This window comes from Bufo gargarizans, chromosome 5 (assembly GCF_014858855.1).
Source record: "Bufo gargarizans isolate SCDJY-AF-19 chromosome 5, ASM1485885v1, whole genome shotgun sequence".
Classification (NCBI taxonomy): Eukaryota; Metazoa; Chordata; class Amphibia; order Anura; family Bufonidae; genus Bufo; species Bufo gargarizans.
The window spans coordinates 347,037,853-347,064,414 of record NC_058084.1 but is presented as its reverse complement, the minus strand read 5'-3'; the positions used below and the strand labels follow the sequence as shown (position 1 = coordinate 347,064,414).

Here is a 26,562-nt window from a genome sequence, read left to right as displayed (position 1 = left end):
TGGCATACACCCCCGTATTCTAAGAAAATTAAAGGGACTCTGTCACCACTTTCTAACCCCCCCTTTTAAAACTATTGTTCTCTCCATGGCGCCCTTGTGATTACAAAGGTGTTGTTATAACATAAATTTGCCGTCTCGTTTTGATAAAAATACCTTTTATCTAACCTGTCAATCTTGTGGAGAAGGTGCCCAGGGCGTTTCTGAAGGTCTGAAGCTGCCGCCCGCCGCCGTTGGTGCCCAGCTCCTCCCCTGATCCTTTCAGCGCCGCCTGAATGTAAAGAAATCCGCCTCCGGCTCTCGCTCAGTGCCCCCTCCTCCGCACGCGCGGGATCTTTGAAAAGGAGGAGGGGGCACTGAGCGAGAGCCGGAGGCGGATTTCTTTACATTCAGGTGGCGCTGAAAGGATCAGGGGAGGAGCTGGGCACCAACGGCGGCGGGCGGCAGCTTCAGACCTTCAGAAACGCCCTGGGCACCTTATCCACAAGATTGACAGGTTAGATAAAAGGTATTTTTATCAAAACGAGACAGCGAATTTATGTTATAACAACACCTTTGTAATCACAAGGGCGCCATGGAGAGAACAATAGTTTTAAAAGGGGGGGTTAGAAAGTGGTGACAGAGTCCCTTTAAGTAATGTCATAGCCAGGCCCTTATTTCTGATATTTTTAGAACTCTTTACTGACGGTGTGTTCCACAGGATTGGCCCATAGCAAATGTAGTGCCAATATTCAAAAAGGATCCAAAAACAGAGCCCAGAAACTATAGGCCGGTAAGTTTAACATCTGTCGTGGGTAAACAGTTTGAAGGATTTCTAAGAGATGCTATCTTGGAGTACCTCAATGAAAATGAGCAAATAACGCCATATCAGCATGGCTTCATGAGGGATCGGTCATGTCAAACTAATTTAATCAGTTTCTATGAGGAGGTAAGTTCTAGACTTGACAGCGGCGAATCAATGGATCTCGTATATATGGACTTCTCCAAAGCATTTGACACTGTACCGCATAAAAGGTTAGTATGAAAAATGAGAATGCTTCGACTGGGAGAAAATGTCTGTATGTGGGTAAGTGGCTCAGTAATAGAAAACAGAGGGTGGTTATTAACGGTACACACTTAGATTGCGTCACTGTCACTAGCGGAGTACCTCAGGGGTCAGTATTGGGCCCTATTCTCTTCAATATATTTATTAATGATCTTGTAGAAGGCTTGCACAGTAAAATATCAATCTTTGCAAATGACACTAAACTGTGTAAAGCAGGCATGTCCAAACTGCGGCCCTCCAGCTGTTGCAAAACTACAACTCCCAGCATGCCTGGATAGCTTACAGCTATTAGGGCATGCTGGGAGTTGTAGTTTTGCAACAGCTGGAGGGCCGCAGTTTGGACATGCCTGGTGTAAAGTAATTAACACGGAAGAGGACAGTATACTGATAGAGAGGGATCTGGATAGATTGGAGGTTTGGGCAGAGAAGTGGCAGATGAGGTTTAACACTAACAAATGTAAGGTTATGCACATGGGAAGGAATAATGCAAGTCACCCGTACATACTAAATGGTAAAACATTGGTTAACACCCACATGGAAAGGGACCTTTGAATTTTTTTTTTTTTTGAATCAGATCATTTTTATTAAAGGTTTTACATACAGCCAATTAGTCAGATAAACCATACATTATATGACAATAGGATATCAATACAGTAAAATCAATCATACTTTATCCAAATCAGCACGTCAGTAACACTGCATCAAATAAACCTTTATTAAATCTCCCAGTCCCCCCCAACTCCCTTCCCACCTCCCCCTCTCCGTGTGGTCATCTCCCTCGACATGGAGGACCTTTGAATTTTAGTGAACAGCAAACTAAGCTGTAGAAACCAGTGTCAGGCAGCTGCTGCCAAGGCCAATAAGATAATGGGTTGCATCAAAAGGGGCATAGATGCCCGTGATGAGAACATAGTCCTACCACTTTACAAATTACTAGTCAGACCACACATGGAGTACTGTGTACAATTCTGGGCTCCTGTGAACAAGGCAGACATAGCAGAGCTGGAGAGAGTTCAGAGGAGGGCAACTAAAGTAATAACTTGAATGGGGCAACTACAGTACCCTGAAAGATTATCAACATTAGGGTTATTCACTTTAGAAAAAAGATGACTAAGGGGGATCTAATAACTATGTATAAATATATCAGGGGTCAGTACAGAGATCTATCCCATCATCTGTTTATCCCCAGGACTGTCACGAGGGGACATCCTCTGCGTCTGGAGGAAAGGAGGTTTGTACACAAACATAGAAGAGGATTCTTTACCGTAAGAGCAGTGAGACTATGGAGCTCTCTGCCTGAGGAGGTGGTGATGGGGAGTACAATAGAAGAATTCAAGAGGGGTCTGGATGAATTTCTGGAGTGTAATAATATTAGAGGCTATAGCTACTAGAGAGGGATCGTTGATCCAGGGAGTTATTCTGATCTTGCAGGATAACGGGCCGAACTGGATAGACAGGTGTATTTTTTTCGGCCTTATAAACTATGTTACTATCCAGGAGGCAAGCGGAGGAGAAGTGGTTCATAAGTGGAGAAAAATGCATATTTTTTTCTCGTAATTTTTTTATTATTATATTGGCTTGTATTATTGATTTTATGCATAGTTAGATCTATACTCATTTATGGGAAATGCTGGTTTTGCAACTGTGTTTAAATGGACTGTGACATCTTACATCCTCCAGAGCATTATTTACCAAAAGACAGTGTAGATCTTCATCATTTTATAATGGCACACATAGGTTAGTAACAGATATCAATCAAATTTGGCCTGTCATTAGAATATGCTTCCCTATAAAAATCGAGATCCATCTTAGGCCTCGTGCACACAACATTAGTTTTGGTCCGCATCCAATGCACATTTTTTGCAGATCGGATGGGGACCTATTCATTTCCAAGATGCGGACAGCACACCATCTGTTCCGCTGCGCCACAAAAAATAGAACATGTCCTATTCTTGTCCGCTTTGCAGACAGGAATATGCATTTCTAACAGAGGGCAAGACGTACCGATCCGCAAAATGCGGAACGCACGCCGCTAGTATCTGTGTTTGGCGCATACACAATTAGCAAACCGCAAAAAACGGATACAGCCATGTGCATGATGCCTTAAAGAGAGTTAGCAACTCTTGCATTTCTCCATCTGCCATCAACATAGAAAGTTCTTTTATTTTCCTTCTGTTTTTATAATCTAATTGCTGTTACAGTTGCTTGCCTGTCCTTCATCAGGAGCTTGCATTCTCCACTTATTACCACAGTGCCGTTATATCTGTAGCATACTAACGGAACGCCAGGGGCGTTGCTAGGGTCTGAAAACATCCGGGGCACAAGCCCATTGTATCACGCCCCTGTGAAGCCACGCCACCACCCCATGAAGCCACGCCCCCATGGGCCTTCACAGTAGTTATTAACCCTTTTCAGCAGTCCTCCCTTCACAGTAGTTATTAACCCTTTTCAGCAGTCCTCCCTTCACAGTAGTTATTAACCCTTTTCAGCAGTCCTCCCTTCACAGTAGTTATTAACCCTTTTCAGCAGTCCTCCCTTCACAGTAGTTATTAAGCCCTTTCAGCAGTCCCCCCTTCAGTGAATGGAGGACTGCTGAAACGGGTTAATAACTACTGTGAAGGGCCTTGCCGTCTGGGCAACCCAACAGATCATCCCCTCAGTAATCCGTATCCTGCAGTAACTTAACTTTAAATCAGCGCACATCTCATTACTATCTTGACTTAGACACTCAGCTCCAGTAACATGCAGTGCGGGCAGCGCTCACTCACTGACGTCACGGCCTGCACCGCCTAGTGGGAGGAGCAGGCGCGTGACGTCAGTGAGCGAGCGCCACCAGCACTGCATGTTTCCGGAGCTGAGTGTGTAAGATAGTAATGAGATCATAAGCGCTGTTTTAAAGTTTAGTTATTGCAGGATACGGATTAGGATGGCGGGGCTGTGCAGCGCAGGAGAGTCAGAGCGGCCGACCCTGCCAGCCAGGGGCGTAGCTAGAACTGACTGGGCCCCACAGCAAAATTTTGTATGGCCCCCCCCCTCCATGACTATCCTGGCATCCTATACAGGGAGTGCAGAATTATTAGCAAGTTGTATTTTTGAGGATTAATTTTATTATTGAACAACAACCATGTTCTCAATGAACCCAAAAAACTCATTAATATCAAAGCTGAATATTTTGGGAAGTAGTTTTTAGTTTGTTTTTAGTTTTAGCTATTTTAGGGGGATATCTGTGTGTGCAGGTGACTATTACTGTACATAATTATTAGGCAACTTAACAAAAAACAAATATATACCCATTTCAATTATTTATTTTTACCAGTGAAACCAATATAACATCTCAACATTCACAAATATACATTTCTGACATTCAAAAACAAAACAAAAACAAATCAGTGACCAATATAGCCACCTTTCTTTGCAAGGACACTCAAAAGCCTGCCATCCATGGATTCTGTCAGTGTTTTGATCTGTTCACCATCAATATTGCGTGCAGCAGCAACCACAGCCTCCCAGACACTGTTCAGAGAGGTGTACTGTTTTCCCTCCTTGTAAATCTCACATTTGATGATGGACCACAGGTTCTCAATGGGGTTCAGATCAGGTGAACAAGGAGGCCATGTCATTAGATTTTCTTCTTTTATACCCTTTCTTGCCAGCCACGTTGTGGAGTACTTGGACGCGTGTGATGGAGCATTGTCCTGCATGAAAATCATGTTTTTCTTGAAGGATGCAGACTTCTTCCTGTACCACTGCTTGAAGAAGGTGTCTTCCAGAAACTGGCAGTAGGACTGGGAGTTGAGCTTGACTCCATCCTCAACCCAAAAAGGCCCCACAAGCTCATCTTTGATGATACCAGCCCAAATCAGTACTCCACCTCCACCTTGCTGGCGTCTGAGTCGGACTGGAACTCTCTGCCCTTTACCAATCCAGCCATCTGGCCCATCAAGACTCACTCTCATTTCATCAGTCCATAAAACCTTAGAAAAATCAGTCTTGAGATATTTCTTGGCCCAGTCTTGACGTTTCAGCTTGTGTGTCTTGTTCAGTGGTGGTCGTCTTTCAGCCTTTCTTACCTTGGCCATGTCTCTGAGTATTGCACACCTTGTGCTTTTGGGCACTCCAGTGATGTTGCAGCTCTGAAATATGGCCAAACTGGTGGCAAGTGGCATCTTGGCAGCTGCACGCTTGACTTTTCTCAGTTCATGGGCAGTTATTTTGCGCCTTGGTTTTTCCACACGCTTCTTGCGACCCTGTTGACTATTTTGAATGAAACGCTTGATTGTTCGATGATCACGCTTCAGAAGCTTTGCAATTTTAAGAGTGCTGCATCCCTCTGCAAGATATCTCACTATTTTTGACTTTTCTGAGCCTGTCAAGTCCTTCTTTTGACCCATTTTGCCAAAGGAAAGGAAGTTGCCTAATAATTATGCACACCTCATATAGGGTGTTGATGTCATTAGACCACACCCCTTCTCATTACAGAGATGCACATCACCTAATATGCTTAATTGGTAGTAGGCTTTCGAGCCTATACAGCTTGGAGTAAGACAACATGCATAAAGAGGATGATGTGGTCAAAATACTCATTTGCCTAATAATTCTGCACGTAGTGTATGTGCATATGTAAGGGAGAGTTCACATCACATTTTTGCCATCCGTTTAATGTTTACGTTGGAAAATGGGATACAAAAGCGCAGCACACTACGCTTTGTATCCTAAATTTTTTTATACATTAACGTATCATTTTTTTTTTATGGTGTCAGTCTGTATACATTACCAGTGGTCAGCAACCTTCGGCACTCCAGCTTTTGCGAAACCACAATTCCCAGCATGTTCCATTAATTTCTATGGGAGTTATGAGAAGAGCAGAGCAATAATGCATGCTGGGAGTTGTAGTTTCACAACAGCTGGAGTGCCGTAGGTTGCCTACCCCTGGATTGGACGAATGGCAAAACGTAATGTAAAACCGGCCTTAGTGTGCCATGATAGTGGCAAGCACTAGAGACAGAGAAGGGAGGTTGCAATGTACAGGCCACAGTATAGTATAGGGGGTACAGTACAGGGCAAGGGGGGGGGGGGACGCACAGTGCAGCATAGGGGTACAATGCAGCATAGGGGGTACAGTACAGCATAGCAGGCGCAATACAGGGCAGGGGGCACACACAGTGCAGCATAGGGGGTACAGTAGAAGGCAGGGGGCACACAGTGCAGCATAGGGGGCACAGTGCATTATAGGGGGTACAGGGCAGGAGACACACACAGTGCAGCATAGGGCAGGGGGGCAGAATACAGCATGGGGTGCACAGTACAGGGCAGGGGGCAAAATACAGCATATGTGGTACAGGGCAGGGCAGGGGGTATACACAGTACAGCATGGGGGGGGGGGTACAGTACAGGGCAGGAGGCACACACAGTGCAGCATAGGGGGTACAGTACAGGGCAGGGGGCAGAATACAGCCAAAACATGCACCTAGAAAGGCTCCATTCACATGTCCTACCTCAGGAGTTGATAGTTACTAGTGGGCAGAAGGACCTTTCATGATGTCAGGAGCACGTGATCAGTCACATTAGTTGGCGGAGTCAGGCTCCGGGCTGTGCAGGAGATTGTGTGGAAATGACTGCCAGCATAACATTCGGGGCACTGGTCAAAACATCCGGGGCTCAAGCCCCGAATGTTTTGACCTAACGACGCCCCTGCGGAACGCTTTAGGTGCTTTGTCATTTTTATATGTTTATTATCCTAGTTAAGGCTACTTTCACACTAGCGTTTTATTTTTCCGGTTTTGAGATCCGTCATAGGGGCTCAATACCGGAAACAACACTTCAGTTTTGTCCCCATCCATTGTCAATGGGGACTTAACTTAACTTAACTGAACAGAACGGAATGCTCCAAAATGCATTTTCCGTTTGGTTGCGTTCCCATACCGGAGAGCAAACCGCAACATGTTGTATTTTGCTTTCCTTCCAGGGATGCGGAGCAAGACTGATCCGGCATGACCCCCAATGCAAGTCAATGGGGATGGATCTGTTTTCTCTGCCACAATCTGCCATAATAGAACATGGATCTGTCCCCCATTGACTTTCAGTGGAGTTCATGACGGATCCGTCTTGGCAATGTTACAGATAATACAACCGGATCCCTTCATAACGGATGCAGACGGTTGTATTATCAGTAACGGAAGTGTTTTTGCTGAACCCTGCCGAATCCAGTAAAAACACTAGTGTGAAAGTAGCCTAAGTGCCCATATCTCACCCAGCCAGTTTAGCTACTAACATCTGAGTGCAGGATTTCTAAGCAGAAGATATACCATTCCTAACATTATCCCATCCCTGCACGACATGCCTTTGAAATGGTATAGGCTGTAAATGTGAAACCAAAAGACGAACGATATGTTTCTTATTTTATTACATTTCAGTAATTGGGACTAAATAGAAACTTGTCGTCTGGGATAATTATTAAAACAAGGTCCTAATTCACTTTAAAGGGAACATGTATCTTATTCCTTTATCTGACATCATACATTTGAAACACAGGTTGTGCCCATTCCATTCAACTTACCACTTTATGCCCACAGTAAAATTTTACCTTCTGGAATCTGAATTTCAAAAGTTTATATTTTTCTTCGTGTACCCTTTTATTTATTTTTTGTAGCACACATGTATGTCTATTATCTATACATGGGTAGTAATCCTCAAAGTACAGACATTTTAGGGAAAAGTGAGGGAACAAAAGTAGACCAGGCCACTGTAGAACAGGCAAATATTTGTGGCTGGACTTATTTAAAAGGAACCTGTCAGCAGATTTGTACCTATAAAACTGGCTGACCTGTTACATGTGCGCTTGGCAGCTGAAGGCATCTGTGTTGGTCCCATGTTCATATGTGCCCGCACTGCTGAGAAAAATGATGTTTTAATATATGCAAATGAGCCTCTAGGAGCAACAAGGGTGTTGCTGTTACACCTAGAGGCTTTGCTATCTTTGCTTGTATCCTCTGCACTTTTAGGGTCCATTCACACGTCCGCAATTTCGTTCCACAATTCCGATCCTGAAAAAAATAGAACACGTCCTATTCTTGTCCTCAATTGCGGACAAGAATAGGCATTTTCTATTAAGTGACGGCGATGTGCGGTCTGCAAAATGTGGAACTCACATCGCTGATGTCTGTGTTTTGCGGATCCACGGATCCGTGGATCCGCAAAACACACACGGACGTGTGAATGGACCCTTACAGGACCAGGCAGTGTAAACGTCATCATGCCTACCTGGCCCTGTCAGTCAGTGCAGAGGACGCGGCAGTTGCAGAGATAGCAGAGCCTCTAGGTGTAACAGTAATGTCCCTGTTGCTCCTAGAGGCTCATTTGCTATGTTAAGGCTCCATACACATGTCTGTGGTGTGTTGTGGACCCGCAAATTGCGAATCCGCAACACACCTGGCCGGCACCCCATATAGAAATGCCTATTCTGGGGATAGGTGATGACTTAATCTGACCGGACTACCGCCTTAATGCCCGACCACGTGACTGGTAGTTGTGTCATGCAGCATGTCTAGTATGTTTGGGTTTGGAGATTTTTTTTTTCTTTTTTATTGCCATATTGCTCATTTTTATTTGTGGCATAATCTGTACTTTTCACTGATACCATGAAGTGTGTGTGACTTTTTGATCACTGTTTATAATTTTATTTATTTTTTGGGGGGAGGGTGAAGTAACAAAAAAACTGCAAATTGGCCATTTATAATTTTTTTTTTTCGGTTGTGCCATATGGGATAAATTATTTTTATATTTTAATAGTTTGGGAGTTTTAGGATATGACAACGCGTCCAATGTTTTTTGTTTTTTTTATTGTATTTTGGGGAAAGTGAGGTGGTTTGAAGGCTCCAGGCTATCACGGTAATGTAATAGCTTCCCCGATCTCAGCCCAGGGGAATCTTACGAGCGCAGGAGCATGTGGCTCCCACATATTTACCACTCGGATTCTTTGGTCTCATTTGACCACAGCATCTGAGGGGTTACATGTCTGTGATTGACCTTATGGATGATCATACATTAGACCCAGGCCTCTGCTGTTTGAAACAGCAGAAACCTGGCGGCTATGGCACCTGCTGCGCTCGTAAGTGACGACTTCCACTGTACATGTACAGAGAGGAGGGGGTTAAGGGGCCTTGGGGTCTGTTTTTCACTGATCTATTGCATAGAAAAATGTTTAAATTGAAGATTTGCCCTTTTTGTGGATGCAAAAGCCACAATTTTTTTTATTTTTTTTTTAATTAAAATATATTTTAGCCTATTCACTTCACAGTATTCTTTTTCAAAATCTATTCAATAAGGTATGTTTACACCCAAACGAGGTGCTTTTCTCTCTGTTTCTTGTGCATCTAGCAAAATGTCATTTGGCAAAAGAATGCTTGGTTGTTTGAGGGGTTAATAATCATTGCTCTTAATTTCAGCTAAAAATAGAAAAGACTATGAAAGAAAAAGAAGAATTGTTGAAGATAATCGCTGTCCTGGAGAAAGAAACAACCCAGCTACGGCAAGAGGTGGAACAACTGGAAAGTGCCCTGTCACGTGAAAGAGAGTGTTCTGACCAGCTGGTCGCAGAGCGAGATGTAAGTCTGACGTGGAGATGTTTAAGGGAGACTGACAGCAGTTTTGACCATAAAAAACTACTAATGGCGCTGTTTAGGGGCCGGGGTGAGCAGTGTACTCGTACCCTTATTACAAACCTTTACTAAGTATGTCTTTTATTCTGCTGGGCACTGTGGCTCTCTGCACTCTGGCTACTTTATTGCCCCTCCCCTCTGAGTTACGATTGGCTGGACACTACAACCAAGGGGAGAGGCTTTGAAGCGGCTCAATACAGAATGCCGTGAAGTTTCGCCACCTGGCCACTTCCACCCGTAGCCACTGCGTCCTGCAAAATAAAACATCATTTTGCTTAGCTGCAGATTCTAAAGTCATCTATAAAAGTATGTGTGTGCTGGTTTCTCTGGCTCCTAAGTAGCACTGTCAGCGGTTCTGCAAGGATTCCCTTCAATCATAGAAGTTTGCCTACGCGTTTCTTGCAAATATTTCCTTACTCATAGCAAAAGTGCAATAAATAAAAGCATTTTTTTGCTAGAGACGCGTGTGCAATCTTCTTTGGTGAATTTTACTTTCTCCTGAATAAAGATTTTGGGGGTAATTTATTAATAATGGCATTTTTAGGCTTCCTTGCTGGTGTAGATTTAGAACATTTTCTACTCCTAAAACAGGTGTAGAAAATGATAAATGAGATGGGCCTGGTGGCCCGCCCATGCCACGCCCCCTTTTAAAAGACCTGGCGAGAGTGGGGGAAAAGTTGCAGATTGCGGGACAAATAACCTTTGCACTGCAATCTGCGACAGATATCAGCCATTTGGTAAATGACCCCTTTTGTAATGTATTTTTCTGCCTTGTGTAGGGAAATTTGTCAATTTGTCTCTGGAACGATAAGGTGAACATGGTAATATACTTCAGCCAGTGCTTCACCCCTCAAGCTTGCGCCGTATGCGGTTTCCTGCCCGAGGGGCGTCATGCGGTCGTGACCATAGCATTTGTATGCAGAAAGGAATTACTGCCGCGGCAATCTGGCCCTTCTAGGCCCGTCAGGCTCGGAGCTGCTACAGCATATGGCACCACAAATGGGTGTTTGCAGTGCTGAATCCACTATGAGCATGTTCTAGATGTTCTTTAAGGGTATGGCCACGTGGCTTATATGCTGCAGATTTTCCACAGTAGAACTGTGTCTGGAAAATCTAGCAGCTGAGTGGATAAGACTTTAAAGCTGTTGTCTCATCTGAGACATTGGTGGCATATTTCTAGGATATGCCGAGGGTGTCAGGTGCAGTTCTCACCTCTGGGACCCACACCTAGTTCCAGAACGAGACCCCAGAAGTGAGCGGAGAGCAGTCGCGCATGCACAGTCTTTTCTATGGGACTGCTGAAAATAGCCAAGCGCTAGCTCGGATATCTCCGGTGTTCCCATGGAAGTGAATGAAGCAGTGGTTGCGCGGTGCACTCTCTCCATCAATTTCTATTGGACTGCTGAAATTAGGCTACTTTCACACTAGCGTTGTTTGAATCCGGCGGGCAATTTCATCGCCGGAAATGCCCGCCGGATCCGGAAAAACGTGTGAAAACGGATTACATTTGAATCCCGATAAGGATTCTGATCACAATGAAAAAATGCATTGGAAAAAACGGGTCCTGTCCCTGAGACTCATCTCAGGTTAATTTGCATATGTATCAAATCGCTTTCTTTACACAATAAAAGCACACAGAGCTATGGGGACTGGGTATTGCGGATGTGCTAGCGGCCATCTAGCAACCCATGTCCTCAGCTCTATACACAAAATCCCGGTGACAGGTTCCCTTTAAGAAGTTTTCCAGGGTTTGAACATCCGGCGTGAGAGACACAAGCAACTGCATGCTGGGTGGTCGGATTGTAAAGGCAATTGTCTGAAGAGTATCATGTATAGACCTATTTTAATGAACGGGTCCCATACATGGTTGTCTCCGCAACCCGACCACCCAGTCTTCAGATGTCTCTCCCTGCATCATGTCCGATTGACTTTCCTTTCCAAAAGCCTGTCTGTGTAACTTAAAATTGCACTCCAGTAAAATGGCTGAAGTTTCTTGAAATGCGTGAAATCTGCATATCAGAGGTTCCTTTCTATGAGAAATTCCAGTGTTCTGACTGACACCTGATCCCCCAAAAAGTTATTGAACTGATTGTACTGTCTGGTAGCCATGTAGAGGAGACGATTAGATGCTGAAGATGAATACCTAACCGATTCTTCGCCTTTTAAGCCACTGAGTTTTAAATGTGTACAAATTTACATTGAAGCTGTTTTTAAAGAGCTTTTCTGAGATTTTGATAAGATGATCTAACCTCAGGATCGGTCATTAGTATCTAATTGGTGGGGGTCCGACACTCAGGACCCCTACCGATCAGCTGTTTGAGAAGGCACTTGCACTCCTATGAGCGCCACTACCTTCTCCATGCTTACCAAGCAGAGTGCCGTACATTGTATATCTGCTGTGCTTGGTATCTCACTCAGTCCCATTCACTTCCGCCGCAGCGCTCACAGAGTAGAGTCCTATTTAAATAACATCACACCATCTTTCCAGCCCCCTCCAGTATACAGTCGCAAGGTAAATAACATCCCTCTCTATCTACAGCCCCCTCCAAAATACAGTCCCATGTAAATAAAATCACTTCCCTCCTACAGCCGCCATCAACACACAGTCCCATGTAAATAGCATTACCCTCTCCCCAGCCCCCTCCAATACACAGTCCAGTGTAAATAACATCGCCCTGCCCCAACATGCAGTCCTGTGTAAATAACATCACCCCCTCAACATTCAGTCCCATGTAAATAACATACATCCCTTTAGTCCCAACATACAGTCCCAGTTAACTAACTTCAACTCCCAGCATTGCTCTGCCTCTCCCTTCACTTACCTCTCCTCATGTAGCAGACCTCACCACAGCTTCTTCCCAGGACTTCTCTTCACTGCTGAGCCGTCCTCTTCTGCACTGGTCACATGATGGTGACATCATCGCAGGTCCTTCTCAACCACTGCCCTCAGCACTGATCACATGGACTGTGATATCATCACAGGTCCTTCAGCTCTTCCAGTGCATTAGATTCAGTTGTATTGGCGTCCTGAGATTGGCAATACAGTTGTATCTATCTGGCAGGCAGGACATTCAGGTCCTGGGACAAAACATCAGGGGCCCAGGCCCCAGATGTTTTACCCTAGCAGCGCCCCTGTGTAAGACATAACACAAATAGAAGCCTCTGGATACAATGTGGCCTGTGTAAATGCGTATTTGACTGAATATGCAGCATCTCATAGTAGTCCCAAAATCGCTCATCCAGGGAATACATTTAAAAATTGTCTTCTACTTTTCATATTAAAGGGGTTGTGTACTTTTGCAAGGGGTGGAGGGTTGGCAAACCTCCTCGCAATGCCCCACCAGGGAAGACTTGCAAATGATCGCAGGGAGGGCGCAGAACTGCTAAGAGGAGCATGCGTACCTGCTTTCTGAAACAGAAAAACATTCAGCACTACACAGGCAACCCTAGCCCTGGACCTGTAACATTCAGTACATAGATCTCACAGAATCTTTTAAGATACACTAATTTAATTATCTTCGCTTGACATGGGGACCCCTGTAAGCAACCATCTCATGCTGAAGGAGAATCTGATGCAGATTCCACAATGCAAACCCACAGCATATTATGCCATCCGTATGTAGCGGACTGGTGTCTGTGCATTCATTCATGTCTGCAGCATGCTGTTCCTTAAAGGGAGTCTGTCACCAGCATTTCACTTTTTTAACCCTTCCCACAGCTCCCTAGCGTGCTTACAGTTAATCAAAACGTTACCTCTGGCATCAATCCTGGACTTATAGAACCATCAAAAACGATCTTTATAAGATATGCAAATGAGGGCTCGCAAGTGCCCAGGGGCGGCGTTACTCTCTTAGGTGCCCTGCTTGCTCAGCCTTTTCATTGCGTCCCCCCGCCCCTCCTTTCCCTCTGACCGCCTTTCTCATAGCTTGTTATTCCGCCGATATCCCGCGCCTGCGTACTCATTCCTTTGGCCGGCACATGCGCACTGCGATGCCCATTCCTTGTACGGCATCACAGTAATTAATGCGCATGCGCCGATGGACCGCCTCCTTTTGTTGAGTTTTCGTGTCGTTAGCCGGCGCATGCGCAATAGTTACTGTGATGCTGTACAAGGAATGGGCATCGCAGTGCGCATGGGCCGACGGACTGAGTGCGCATGCGCGGGATCTCGGCGGAATAACAAGCTATGAGAAAGGCGGTCAGAGGGAAAGGATGGGCGGGCGGAGGGTAGGAAGGGGCGGGGGGACGCAATGAAAAGGCTGAGCAAGCAGGGCACCTAAGAGAGTAACTCCGCCCCTGGGCACTTGCGAGCCCTCATTTGCATATCTTATAAAGATCGTTTTTGATGGATTTATAAGAGCAGGAAAGATGCCAGGGGTAAAGTTTTTATTAACTGTAAGCATGCTAGGGAGCTGTGGGAAGGGTTAAAAAAGTGAAATGCTGGTGACAGACTCCCTTTAAATGTTGCTAGATTACATCCATTCAGGGTGAAAAGCACTGTGAATCTGGAGCACAATCATCAGCAAAATCTACATATAAGTGCCCATTCGGACAGCCGTATGTTCTGCGGTCCGCAAATTGCAGATCCGCAAAACACGGGTACTGGCCCTCGTGTGATATACATTTTGCGGAATGCACATGGCCAGTGCTATGATAGAAATGCCTATTCTTGTCTGCAATTGTGGACAAGAATAGGACATGCTCTGTCTTTTTTGCGAGGCCACGGAGTACGGATGCGGTCAGCACTCGGTGTGCAGTCTGCATGTTTTGCGGCACTATTGAAATGAATGGCTCTACACCATGTGAATGGGCCCTAACACACACGGATTTTGCATCAAGATCTGTGACGGAAAAATTCCATCGTCTCTGGGCTTACCCTTATTTTTTTGGGATAGGTTTAGTGACCTAAAATCCAGAAAAATATTTGCCTCCTTAATCAGTATTTTATTAATTTCATCATGCTTATGTGAGACCAGCATGGTGCACCGTACACAGCTGGTGATCACTCCTTGTGAGAACCTCCAGAGACATTGATGTATGAATGTTCTAAGCAGATTTCCCTTCCCATGTTCCAAGATTTCCCTCAAACAAATTACTGCATTTGTTAGGGAAATTCTCCTTGAAGTCGGTGAGATTTGGTTAGGCGCCACCCTAGTGACTGTCCATAAGCTCTACCTGATGTGTACAACAATATGGAAAGTAATAATGCACGCTCTATAAATCCATCGATACACAGGCTTGGCGTTTTGCCGATTGATACCGATCCCTCGACGGGCCTTCTCGGAGGGTGTGCTGCTTTTCTTTGAAGCACTGAATGGGGCTGAATGACATGATGACAAGCTATATAGTATAAGGCGCATGAGTGGTGTGTTTACAGAGTACAGGTTAATTCTATTAACCTCCAGCCACTTTGGCTTTTATGTCGTAAAACTATTAGAAAGCTTCAGGATTTTGGTACCAGGCTTGGATCACAACTAGTTCCAGATGTAGTCCCATGGGGGAAGAGACTGCAAGCAGGAAGGCTTTCAAGCATTACTCCGGCGCTCTGCAGCAAGGCTGCTCATGCTGCGATACTACTGGTGCTAGGATCACCAGGTGGTTTTAGCTGGGAGTTGTAGTTACACAACCATTGGGGGGGGGGGGGGACCAGTTGTAGACACCAGTGTAAAACTTCTAAAGCAAACAAGAAGTCATGCTAAACTGGTCTATCCACAACCTCTGTATACCACATTACTACAGGAATACATTTCATAATAGCAAGGAGCAGAGCAGAATCAGACTGCATGTAGTTCTGCTTTGGAGCCAAAAATAAGGACCATTTTTGCAGTGTATTGCAAAGGAGGGAAATGTCCCACCATGACATATCATATTGGTGGTATAGATCATAAAAGTGAAGCCTATGTGCCATTTGCGCACTATTAAAAAAGTCAATAGTTTATGTGCATATTATAGCACCACCTGGTGTACAAGTGTATAGCCGAATGGTGGAGGAGACCCTGCTCAGTCACTCTCCCCACAGCCAGATCAGCTAATAGTAATGGTCAGGGATGGAGCAGCTTCTGCAGTAGCATAGCAGTGCGGCTGAGGAGACGAGTCCTAATGTCAGCTGCTAGAAGGGGAAGGAGACTGATTCCAACCAGAGCCTGCCTCCAGCAAGGGGGGCATATAAAATAAATATGAAAGTTTAACTAGGAAAAAAAAAAAAAAACTATACAGACTGTGTGGAAGCAACTTCCAGTAAAAATGTGCCGATATAATGGCATATGAATCCCTAACTGTGCGTTTGGCCCATACTTTGGAGTGAGAAAAGCAACTAATTGGCTATATAATATGTCATTTAGCAACACAGGATATAATTTTTGAAAGATCAGCCTTAGGCTACATTCACACGTCAGTATTTTTCTATATCCCGAATTTCGGTCCGTTTTTTGCGGATCCGTTGTTCCTGAAAATGTTTCCGAATGTCATCTGTATGTCATCCGTTTTTTGCGGATCCGCAAAAAACGGAAAAAAGTATAAATTTCAGAAAGCAAATAAAGTTGTTTGGAATTATTTGATTTCTGTGGGCAGGATTTAATTTCCAGGAACGGATTCCGCATAAAACGGATGACATACGTAATGACATACGAATGTCATCCGTTTTTTGCGGAACCATTGACTTTGTATTGTACCAGGATCCGATTTTTGCGGAAAAGAATAGGACAAGTTTTATATTTAATCGGACATGAGGAACGGAACAACGGAAACGGACAGCACACATTGTGTTGTCCGATTTTTTTCCAGGACCCATTGAAAATGAATGGGTCCAGATCTGGTCCTGATCTGTTCCGCAAAAAACGGAACAGATCAGGAAAGAAGAAACGGACGTGTGAATGGACCCTTAGGGCTCATGCACACGAACGTATTTTCTTTCCGTGTCTGTTCAGTTTTTTATTTTTGTGGACCGTATGCGGAACCATTCATTTCAATGGGTCCGCAAAAAAACAAAACAAAACGGAAGTTATAGTGAGCATTGCGTTTCTGTATGTCCGCATGCCCGTTCCGCAAAAAAATAAAACATGTTCTATTATTGTCCGCATAACGGACAAGGATAGGACTGTTCTATAAGGGGCCAGCTGTTCAGTTCCGCAAAATACGGAATGCACATGGACGCCATCCGTATGTTTTGTGGACAGCAAAATACATACGGTCGTGTGCATGAGCCCTTATAAATGTTAACCACTTTACGTCCGCCCATAGGATATAAACGTCCTATGGGTGGACCTCTATTTCTGAAAGCACGTTTTAAAACGTCCTTTCAGAAACAGCAGCTGCACGCTAATCGTGCAGCTGCTGATCGGGTTGCCCGCTGTCAGTGACAGCAGGGCAACCCAGAGATAAGGCAGGGACAGTTCCCAGGTGTCCCTGCCTTCCGGATCGCTGCAGACACAGCGCTCACCGAGCGCTGTGTCTGCAGAGCAGGAAGCGCTATGCGCTTCCTCTTCCAGCCCGGCAGTCATGTGACCGCCAGGACCGGAGCGTGCAGGAGCTGTGTGAGGTCTTACAGAGACCTCGATCAGCCCTGCTCTGAGGCTGTACAGCGCAGAATCACGCTGTACAGCCTCTCTGGGGGGTGCATTTCTTCTGTAACTGGGGCTACTATGTCAGCCCCAGTTACAGGAGAAATCAACAGTGAAAAAAAAATGAAAAAGTGAAGCAAATGTCCCCCAGAGGCCTTGTATGACCTTATGGGGGACGAAAAGTGTAAAAAAAAATAAAGGGTTGAAAAAATAAAATAAAATAAAGTTTCACATGTAAAAAAAAAAAGTCCCCAAGTAAGGAATAGAAAAAATAAAATAAAATAGACATATTTGGTATTGCCGCGTCCGTAAAAACCAGCTCTATAAAAATATCACATGACCTAACCCCTCGGGTGAACACCGTAAAAAAAAAAAAAAAAAAAAAAAAAAAAAAAAAAAAAACTGTGTCAAAACAAGCAATTTTTGTCACCTTGCATCACAAAAGGTGCAACACCAAGTGATCAAAAACACGTATGTCCCACAAAATGGTACCAATAAAACAGTCACCTCATCCCGCAAAAAATTAGCCCCTACATAAGAAAATCTCTCAAAAAATAAAAAAAACTTTAGCTCTTAGAATATGGAGACACTAAAACATCATTTTTTGGTTTCAAAAATGCTATTATTGTGTTAAAGTGAAACAAATAAAAAAAGTATACATATTAGGTATTGCCGCGTCCGTAAAAAACAGCTCTATAAAAATATCACATGAGCTAACCCCTCAGATGAACACCGTAAAAAAACAAAAAAAAACTGTGTCAAAACAAGCAATTTTTGTCACCTTGCATCACAAAAGGTGCAACACCAAGTGATCAAAAACGCGTATGTCCCACAAAATGGTACCAATAAAACCGTCACCTCATCCCGCCAAAAATGAGCCCCTACATAAGAAAATGTCTCAAAAAATAAAAAAAACTATAGCTCTCAGAACATGGACACATTAAAACATAATTTTTTTGTTTCAAAAATGCTATTATTGTGTAAAACTTTAATAAATGAGAAAAAGTATACATATTAGGTATCGCCACATCTGTAACAATCTGCTCTATAAAAATGTCACTTGACTGAACCCCTCAGGTGAACGCTGTAAAAATAAATAAATAGAAACTGTGCTAAAACAACCAATTTTTTGGTCACCTTGCCCCATAAAGTGTTATAATGAATGATCAAAAAATCATATGTACCCAAAAATAGTACTAATAAAACTGGCACCTTATCCCCTAGTTTCCAAAATGGGGTCACTTCTTGGGAGTTTCTACTGTAAGGGTGCATCAGGGGGCTTCAAATGGGACATGGGATCTAAAAACCATGTGGAGTTCCTTTTCTTCTGCGCCCTGCCGTGTGCCCATACAGCAGTTTATGACCACATGTTGGGTGTTTCTGTAAACCGCAGAATCTGGGTAATAAATATTGAGTTTTGTTTGGCTGTTAACCATCGATGTGTTAAAGAAAAAATTGGATTAAAATGGAAAATCTGCCCAAAAAGTGAAATTTAAAAATTTGATCTCCATTTTCCTTTAATTCTTGTGGAACGCCTAAAGGGTTAACAAAGTTTGTAAAATCGGTTTTGAATACCTTGAGGGGTGTAGTTTCTACAATGGGGTCATTTATGGGGGTATCCACTATGTAGGCCCCACAAAGTGACTTCAGACCTGAACTGGTCCTTATAAAGTGGGTTTTGGCAATTTTCTTAAAAATTTGAAGAATTTCTTCTAAACTTCTAAGCCTTCTAACGTCCTAAAAAAATAAAATGACAATTCCAAAATGATGCCAACATAAAGTAGACATATGGGGAATGTTAAGTAATAAATATTTTATGAGGTATCACTTTCTGTTTTAAAAGCAGAGAAATTGAAATTTAGAAAATTGCGAATTTTAAAAATATTTGGGTAAATTTGGGATTTTTTCATAAATAAAGGTGAAATATTTTGACTCAAATTTATGACTATCATGAAGTACAATGTGTCACGAGAAAACAATCTCTGAATGACTTGGATAAATAAAGGCGTTCCAAAGTTATTACCACATAAAGTGAGATATGTCAGTTTTGCTAAATCAGGCCTGGTCAGGAAGGGGGCAAATGGCCCAGATGGGAAGTGGTTAATAAAATACAGATGCTCAATTGTGCAAGTTGTTTAGGCCCTGGGCCTCTCTCCAGTGTTGACCGCCCATATCTCTCTAGACTCTCGCTCCTGTGAGTGCCACAGCCTCCTCTCAGCTTACCCTAGGCCAGTGACGTCACGTTCATTGGTCACATGACCAAATGAATGGGGCTGAACTGCAATATCAAACACAGCCGCTATCCACTGGACGCTGCTGTGCTTGGTAAGCTGCGAGAAGGCTGCGGCGCTCACTGGAGAGCTGGTGCCTCCTCAAACAGCTGATCGGCGGGAGTGCCGGGAGTAGGACCCCCACTGGCGAGCATAAAACACTTGGAAAAACCCTTTTTAAATGCTGCATCTTCACAAGAGAAAGGGATCCGGTGGTTCACCTGCTGCCCGCAGCCTTTGTTGCTAAGCAACCCACAACCATATTTAAAATGCTCCCTAGCAAATAGTTACATAGTTTCTGCCCACGGCCTTTGTTGCTAAGCAACCCACAATCATATCTGACCTGCTGCCTAGCAAATCGTTACATAGTCAATAAAAAAAAAAGACACAGGATCAAGTCCAGCCTATAACTCTGCTTAGGATGGGGTACAAGGGGCTTTTGGGTTTCTTTTTAATCGTTAATGCTATGTAATTAACTAATGGGAATGGTAACATGCGCCAATGGCATAAATGAGCTCTGACTTTTATGGCCAAAGTGAAAATGTCAGTTCCTGCAGCTGTAAAGTGCCTTGCAGAATCCTGTGTACATTGTGCCTGAAACAGTAGCGTGCTAATAAAGGTAATGGCACAACAGGGCTACTGTGGGGAAGAGGTTAATGATTTGTGCACACTGTCCACAGGATGTAGACCCGCTGCAAAGCAATGGAGAAGCTGGCCGGCTGAGCCGTAATTGCGCAGCGCCACCTCGTCATTGGCTGCGGCAGACTGATAGCTTACCTATACTCGGCCGGGCGCCATGCGATTGTTATTTTGACTATGGTTTACAATGGAATAGCGTGCAATAAACAAAGTAATCTGTCCGCTCCGAACACTTTAAAAGCGGATTTATGGCATGGCTGACGTCAGGACCGATAAGGCAGGGCTCCGCAGAATGGCTTCTGCTTCCTATTGCACCGTTCATGTTTAACAACATACAAAGGTAAATTTGCACTGATGGGACTGGAAACGCCATTTGCTTCAACGTTTATTGGCATAAGAGGTGTTTTGTGGCAGTAAATGGGTAAACCCTGTTAACAATTACAGGAGTGTATATGTGGGCACCCTCGTACGTACAGAGGGGCCTGAAAAACAGGAGGTTCAGCCAATTCAGATTCAAGTCTTCTCCCCCATAAGAGAAATAAAATATTGCCCTCCAATACCGATCATCTATATTCTGATGTGACTACTGGGGGTGTTACGGCTTTAGAGGGCGGGTCTCATTCGCCTTTTTATTAGTGGTTTTGTGATTACATGTTGCAGACGTTATTTCCTTCTTGGTGGACACTCTTTATGAAATGAATTGTGTGTATGAAATCCTCGCACTGCTATTTAGATCCTCGGATTTGCAGTAAGCTGTGCTTGGAAGTAGAGATCAGATTTTATTAGGAGGGGGAGGTGTAAATCACTTGGGCGGTTTGTAATGTTCTGTTGCCCTCTAGTGGCGCTCCTCTGTGCCTAATGGTTTTAGTAACTCAAAAAAAAAAAACACGTTAAATGGGTCAAGTTCAACAGATTTTATCAAGTTACAGGGAATAATAATTTTTAATGCAGTCTGGGAGCCAAGCGGCCTAAGAGCGGCATGCGTGCTAAACGGAAAGATCACTTGTCTTTGTGCCCGGTCAGTGGAGGGAGGCTTGCGTTCATTTTATCCTTGGATACAGTGTTTTTTCTTACTATTGTCGTTATTTGGACAAGGGGGGGAGGGGTCATTTATAATTTGAGATAGTTTTCTTGTCACTTTTAAGTCTGGTTTTGCATTGTGTAGTTGCACCGAATGTATGAAATGGTGCACAGTTTTCATGTGCTCAGAGCAACTGCATTGTGTTGTATGACTTAGGCCCCTTTCACACGGGTGAGAATCCGGACCCATTCACTTCAATGGGGCTGTGCAGATGAGCGGTGATTTTCACGCATCACTTGAGTTAAAAGCATCACGCGTTGAGTAAAAATCTCAGCATGTTTTATATTCTACGTTTTTCACGCAACGCAGGTCCCATAGAAATTAATGGGGATGCGTGAAAATCGCAAGCAAGTGCGGATGCAATGTGATTTTCACGCATGGTTGCTAGGAGATGATGTTAGTAAATTGATAAAAGTCAATTTACTGTATTATTTTCCCTTATAACATAATACAGAATGCTTACTAAAATATGGCTTTAGAGGTTAAAAAATAAATAAAAAATAACTCTCCTCATCCACTTGATCACGCAGCCGGCATTGTCTTCTTGCTTCTTTTTTCAGGACCTGCAAAAGGACCTTTGACGTAATTGCGTTCACCCCGTGGTGACATCAGCTCAGGTCCTGCTGAATGAAGATAGAAGGTCCTTTTATCTTCATTCAGCAGGACCTGCGCTAACATCACCGCGCTCACAACGTGGCGTTAGCGAAGGTCCTTTTGCAGGTCCTGCAATAAGAACAAAGAAGAGGATCCCGGCTGCACAATCAAGTGGATGAGGTGAGTACAGTAATGTGTTGATTATTTTTTTAACCCTCAATTGACATTGGACTTTGCATTCTGTATTAAAGAATGCTATTATTTTCCATTATAACAGTGTTATAAGGGGAAATAATAACATCTACACAACACTGATGCCAAACTCGAACTTCAGTGAAGAAGTTCGGGTCTGGGTACCACATTCAGTTTTTTATCACACGTGTGCAAAACTCATTGCACCCACGCGATAAAAACTGAACAACGCAATCGCAGTCAAAAGTGACTGAAATTGTGTGCGCACTCGTGCGGGTTTCCCGCAGTGCAACTGGGACGTCTGTCTGAAAGAGGCCTTAGTCTTTATAAATACTCCAGGGGGCTGTCTGGCATAGGATACAACTTTTTTTTAAACATTTCCAAGTGTCGCAGTTCCAGATCTTATCTCAGTCAGTATGTTGTGCAACATTTTTTATCAACCAGTTTTTATCAAGGCGAAAGTCACCTTTGTTTTTAAATATTTTATCCATTAGGGGATCAGCAAAAAACGCATCAAGTATATAATACAACTGCCTGCATCTGTTCAGAACTGATCCGGTTGTATTATCTCTAAAATGACCAAGACCATGACGCACCCAAAAACGCTGCTTGCAGCACTCTTGCGCACTTCATTGGAACGCAGCGGAATGGAAAGCATTCTGGTGCCCTCTGCTCCGTTCACTTCAGTTTTTTTTTCAACATTAACAATAAATGGAGACAAAACTGAAGCGTGTTCCTCCGGTTTCGAGTTCCTATGACAGATCTCAATACCAGAAAGAAAAACGCAGATATTTACGCCATCTTTGCCATCTTATACTCCATGATTCAGGAGCTGTCGCATTGTTGCGTTCTCTGCCTATTACATGGTTGGCTCTTCACGACGAGGACATTGCGCTTTCCATATTTTAGAAGGGCTTTTGCAGTGTAGTCACATGAGTATCTGATTTCCCAGTAAAGCAGAGGTCACTAGTGTCACCAACCAGTACCTGGCGTGTGAGTGGTTTGCATGGAAGACGTCAGTAAACCCTTTAACTTGTGAAGTTGAGGAGAGACACGTAGCCTGACTGTAAAACAGAGAGATGAACTGGTTTATTACGTGCACGAGCACCACAGAAATGACTGCTGGGGTTAATTATTAAAATGGAGGTGCCCTGATTGTGTTTTACTCGGGGGAAAATTTAAGTGCATCCCTTAATGTGTTTAACAGGGGCAAAAGCTGTCGGCCATGACTCAGTATTTCTCAGAGCTCCGCATGGTAACCGTGGCCAGGTTGTTTTGTATCGCACGCACTGCCAAATGAACTAACGTCTTAGGATTTCAGAAACGATCCGGTATGCTCCGAGGAATCCCAAGAGCCAGTGCCACTAGATATACACAGGCACGTAACCTTTTGCATCCTTATAATATCAAAGGGGTCATCAGGGTCCTGAAAATAAATTGGGGATGGTCAGGCTTGGTGTTTGAGTGAAAAAAACAAAGACCTGCTCTGGTCGTCCCATTTCCTGCGGTGCGTCTCCATCCATGTTGCTCCCTGTTCCCGTCTGGCTGGAAGTGTGACATGTCGACTCCCTGCGTGTCACTGCTGGATTAAACCTGTGGCCAATCCACAGCAAAATCTGCAACAAGTCTTCACGCGCTCGTGCAGATTCTTTGCTGATTTGGTCACTTAGTGGACAGATTTCTCCCCTGCGAAATGCTTCTACACCCGCTTGACAGACTTTTTAAAAATATCCTGTCCTATTTTCCCTGAATGGGGCTTGAAGAAATCCGTGCACAAGCAGCAGATACAACCCCATTTACATGATTTTCAGTGGCAGAAACCTCTGCGGCGTGGGAACTTGTGGCAGTTTGTTAATAAATTCAGATTGCCTGCGGAAGTGACCTAGTTGGTACTCCTAGAAGAATCTGCGTTCTGTATTCTTTCACGGCTTTAGTGTAAAGTTTTTATAAAGTTTTTTTACTCTTCATTCAGATTAATGGATGTTACCAGTTAAGGTGTGCCCCTGCACAGTCTGGCAGCACTAATTGGATAGTGACCAACCATTCAGGGACACCACCCATCTGGACCTTCATTTCAAACTTCTAGTAATTCATTCTCAACAAGTTCTGGCAGTCAAGTGGCACAGTGGGAATGAAATTGTGATTACTGAATAATGCGGATACTGCTGCAAATACCAGAAATTTTCCATCTCAGTTTATTCTTTTTGCCTTTCTCTTTGAATAACTTTGGTGGAGAATGTGTGATATTATCTATGGTATGAGGACGTATCCACAGTTTGAATCAGCCACTGTTGTGATGGACTTGTATATTTCTAATCTGCTGTGTCCCGCCAGGTCTCTGTTTATTAAAGTGGCTTAGAGTCAGGACACCTCAGTGACCATGCCTGGTGCCTGTACTTGCCAGTGCTGATCGCTCCTGGCTACTCTCCGCCTCCCATTATATACCTATATACTCGGGCTAGTTTCACATCTGTGGCAGAGAACTCCGGCAGGCTGTTCCAGTAGAAAATAAACTGTCGGAGTTCTCCAGATCTATTGCTGGATACTGCTGCATTCCCGCTGGACCCCACTGACTATAATGGGGACAAAACCAGAGATCTAGCCGGCAGAGATCTAGCCGCTACCCGATAAATATGCAGTGAACTGGTCTGGCCGATTCCCGGCATTGTGTGCTGGATCTGCCAGCTTGAACAACCGGCCACAGATGTGAAAGTAGCTTTAGAAACCACAAAAAGTACTTTACTTGAGTTGCCACCATCTAGAAATTTTCCAGACAGACTGATTTGCAGGTTGGCTTATTTTAAGTCTATAGATTTGTTTCAGTTTTGCATGTGTTTTTAAAGAGACTGACCGGTCAGGATATGTAAGCCACTGCCTATAGACTCTATGATGGCTAACCTCCAGCTGTGATAAAACTCCATAGAAATGAATGGAGCATGCTTGGAGTCGTAGTTTCAACACAGCTGGAGTGCCGGAGATTAGCCTTCACTGCACAGGGGATGATTACCTGGTGTTTGTCTGTCTCTGGTCTTGCTGCTTGGTTGCTTTTTTTCAGTTCCATTAGGACAGACCTGTAAGGCTACTTTCACACTAGCGTTTCTATTTTCCGGCATTGAGATTCGTTATAGGGTCTCAATACCGGAAAAAAACGATTCCATTTTTTCCTCACTCATTGTCAATTGGGACAAAACGTAACTGAACAGAACGGAGTGCTCCAAAATGCGTTCCGTTCTCATACTGGAGAGCAAACCCCAGCATGCTGTGGTTTTCTTTCCATCCTGGGATGCGGAGCAAGACGGACACGTCATGACCCACAATGCAAGTCAATGGGGACGGATCCGTTTTCTCTGACACAATCTGTCACAATAGAAAACTGATCCGTCCCCCATTGACTTTCAATGAAGTTCATGATGGATCCGTCTTGGCTATGTTACAGATAATACAACCGGATCTGTTTATAACGAATGCAGATGGTTGCATTATCGGTAACGGAAGCGTTTTTGATGAACCTTGCCGGATCCAGCAAAAACGCTAGTGTGAGAGTAGCCTAACCTGTGACTACAGTATAGCTGCTTTGCCTACAGTGAGTCTAAGTAGGAGAGGAGGTTGTGGTCTTTAGAGATCAAATCTTCTTGATTTCATAGATACCATATATACATAAAACAACGCGTTTCGGGGATCAAAATGTCCCCTTCATCAGGTTATTATGTAAATATTACCTAATAACCTGATGAAGGGGACATTTTGAGCCCCGAAATGCGTTGTTTTATGTACATATGGTATCCATAGAAATAAAGAAGATTTGATTTCTAAAGACCTGCTCTCCCAGTGATTTTGCGCCTGACCAGAACCTCCTCTCCTACAAATATCCTTTGGGGGATTGGGCATCCGATCCCAAAGAAACTCCTTCTGCAGCTGCATTCCTGGATAAAAAGGGTCTACAATAGTGTTGTGCCTATCTTTAGCACAACCCTAAAAAGGTGAGCACCTTTGTCCTTTAATCAATTTACATTTGTGTTGAACGTACTACCCTCTTGTGTGCCCCCTATCCCTCTTTTTTTTCTCTATTCCCCTCGTGACCGAGTGGAATTTAGATTCGCCTGTGGTTTCAAGACTACAGTAAGTCTAAGGTAGTCTGAGGCATACCTCCTGCCTCCTCATTGGTTCAGACTGCTGCTCCCTCCGCCCACTGGCAGTCCTGCCTCCTGGGATTGGCTGCTGTGTATAGGCACAGATCTGGCAGGAGGCTGGTTTCTCCTGCACCCGTGCTGGTACTTGTTGTGTACACGGCAATACTGATCAGCCGCACTGTGCGTTTAGGCTGCAGGTTAATATTGAAATGTTATTTTTTTTTGTTCCATGTAACTGCTCCAACAAGATTACACCCAATCCACACGTCTCCATTAATTGCATGTTATGTGTGTTTTTTGTTTCTATGTGTAATTAGCCTTCGCCATAATTAGAATTCTCTAAAAATAAATTTAGGCGGAGAACGTCCTTAAATACCTAGAGAAAAAAATGAATATAG

General features: G+C 43.9%; 1 protein-coding gene across 4 annotated transcripts in view; it reads left to right on the top strand.

Annotated features, from left to right (window-relative positions):
* The window catches only part of TAX1BP1 (Tax1 binding protein 1), a 126,840-nt gene that overhangs the window by 31,328 nt on the left and 68,950 nt on the right, over positions 1-26,562 (top strand). For all 4 annotated transcript variants that reach the window (XM_044292800.1, XM_044292801.1, XM_044292799.1 and 1 more), the window contains exon 5: positions 9,487-9,645. In XM_044292800.1, the coding sequence (XP_044148735.1) occupies positions 9,487-9,645 (159 nt within the window). The remainder of the gene's footprint in view (positions 1-9,486; positions 9,646-26,562) is intronic.